A 1,932-nucleotide genomic window follows, 5' to 3' on the forward strand; every position below is an offset into this window, starting at 1 on the left:
GTAAATATATCAAAACTTAACTTTTGATTAGTAACATGCATTGCTAAGAACTTCATTTGGACAACTTTAAAGATGATTTTCTCAATATTTAGATTTTTTTTTTTTTTTGCACCCTCAGATTCTGTTCAGATTCTGTGTAAATCTGTATAAATGTGAATTTTATTATTATAACTCTGTCCGTTCTGTGTGAACAGAGCGTGTGTGGAGTGTTTAGGACCTTTATCCTCGCTGTCTTTCTTCAAGCAGAAGGCGAGCGCCGCGGCGGAGATGACGCCCGCGACGCCCGCGGCTCCAGCAGCAGCAGCAGCAGCAGCGGACTCTGAGCGGCTCTGGTGTCCGCCTCTGCAGCGCCCCGCGGCGGTCAGACTCGCCCAGCTGCTCCGCCGGTTCTCCAGACTCACGCGCCACCTGCTGGCCAGCTGATGGTACTGCACGCGCGACTCCTCGCTCGCGACGCTCTTCCTGGACGCGCGCGATGCGCTGGCCACCGGGCTCCGGTTCGGTTCGAGCTCGCAGAGGTTTCGGAAGCGCGAGGCCTCGCCGTGGCCGGTGTGCAGCGCGCGGCGCGGAGACAGACTGCGCGACCTTCGCATCAGGACGCGCGCCGGTACCGACGACAGGAACATCGCAACCGTAACAACAACGGGTTCCGTTAACAGAGAAGGCGGCGTGTTCAGAGTTCGCGTTCCTGTGATCTCACCGACAGCCGGTTTATGGTTGTAATGTCAGCAGGTGAGTCAGAGCTCGAGAGCAGAAACGTGTCTCCGGTAAACGAAAAACATCCGTGATGCGCGCGGAATCATGGGAAGTGTAGTTTAATTACGTCACGCGCATACTTCTTCTTCTTCTTCTTTCACGTTTTATGGCGGTTGGCAAACCAGCTTTAGGTGCATTTACCGCCACCTACTAGGATGGAGTGTGGCGCAATGACGTTAAAGGAAAACTACAAATATAAATAAATAAAAAATTAGTAGTGATTCTTTAAATCTTGTTTATTAACTCTGTATCTTTGAGATACTTAAATAATATGTGAAAAATTTCTATAGTCACATCTTTATTTAACAATTTCTGAAGTGAGATCTGATTTATTTCTATATGAAGTGCTTCTGTAAGTTGTACTCTTTCGTTGTCATATCCTTTACATTTTATTAAAATATGTTCAACTGTTGCAGGAAGATCACATTTAACACAAAGTCCAGACTCATGTTTTTCTATTATAAATAATGACTGATTACATCCTTTACATTTTACTAAAATATGTTCAACTGTTGCAGGAAGATCACATTTAACACAAAGTCCAGACTCATGTTTTTCTATTATAAATAATGACTGATTAAGTGCAGTGTGTCCAAGACGAGATATTATGCCGTCTTCCTTTCTATTCCCCAAAATTATCCTCTCATTTCCAACTGTTTTTTTGAATATTATATAAATGCCGTCCTTTATTCTCACCATCCCATTTACTTTGCCATATATCTTTTAATGCTTTTTTAATTAGCCCTTTTATTTCTAATTTACTCATTGGAACATTAAATTCTAGGTTTTAATGTTTTTTTCGCTAGTTGATCCACCACTTCATTTCCTTCTATTCCTATATGTGCAGGTATCCATACAAAAGAGATAATTGTTTTTGTTTGTATTCTGAACAAACTTTGTAAAATGTCTGATAAAATGTCTTGTCTAGTTGAAGATTTACCTCTCTTTAAACTTGATAGTGCTGAAAAAGAGTCTGAACATATGACTACTTCAGGTATATTAATGTCTTCAACCCACTGAAGAGCCAATAATATGGCAATCACTTCTGTTGTATAAACTGATAGATGATTAGATGTTCTCTTTGCTATTCTATACCTGAACCTTGGAACATATATTGCTGCTGCTGTGCGTCCTGTTTCAGGATCTTTAGATCCATCTGTATATATATATATATAT

General features: G+C 41.5%; 1 protein-coding gene across 1 annotated transcript in view; it reads right to left on the reverse strand.

Annotated features, from left to right (window-relative positions):
* Positions 1 to 800, reverse strand: part of LOC107679438 (caseinolytic peptidase B protein homolog) — a 65,047-nt gene extending 64,247 nt beyond the window's left edge. The window contains 1 exon segment of the mRNA XM_074186975.1: positions 218 to 800. Coding sequence (XP_074043076.1) covers positions 218 to 626 — 409 coding nt within the window. The 5' untranslated portion in view covers positions 627 to 800.
* Positions 801 to 1,932: the final 1,132 nt, after the last annotated feature.

The sequence above is a fragment of the Sinocyclocheilus anshuiensis genome, unplaced genomic scaffold (genome assembly GCF_001515605.1).
Source record: "Sinocyclocheilus anshuiensis isolate Anshui unplaced genomic scaffold, SAMN03320099.WGS_v1.1 scaffold1101, whole genome shotgun sequence".
NCBI classification, from domain to species: Eukaryota; Metazoa; Chordata; class Actinopteri; order Cypriniformes; family Cyprinidae; genus Sinocyclocheilus; species Sinocyclocheilus anshuiensis.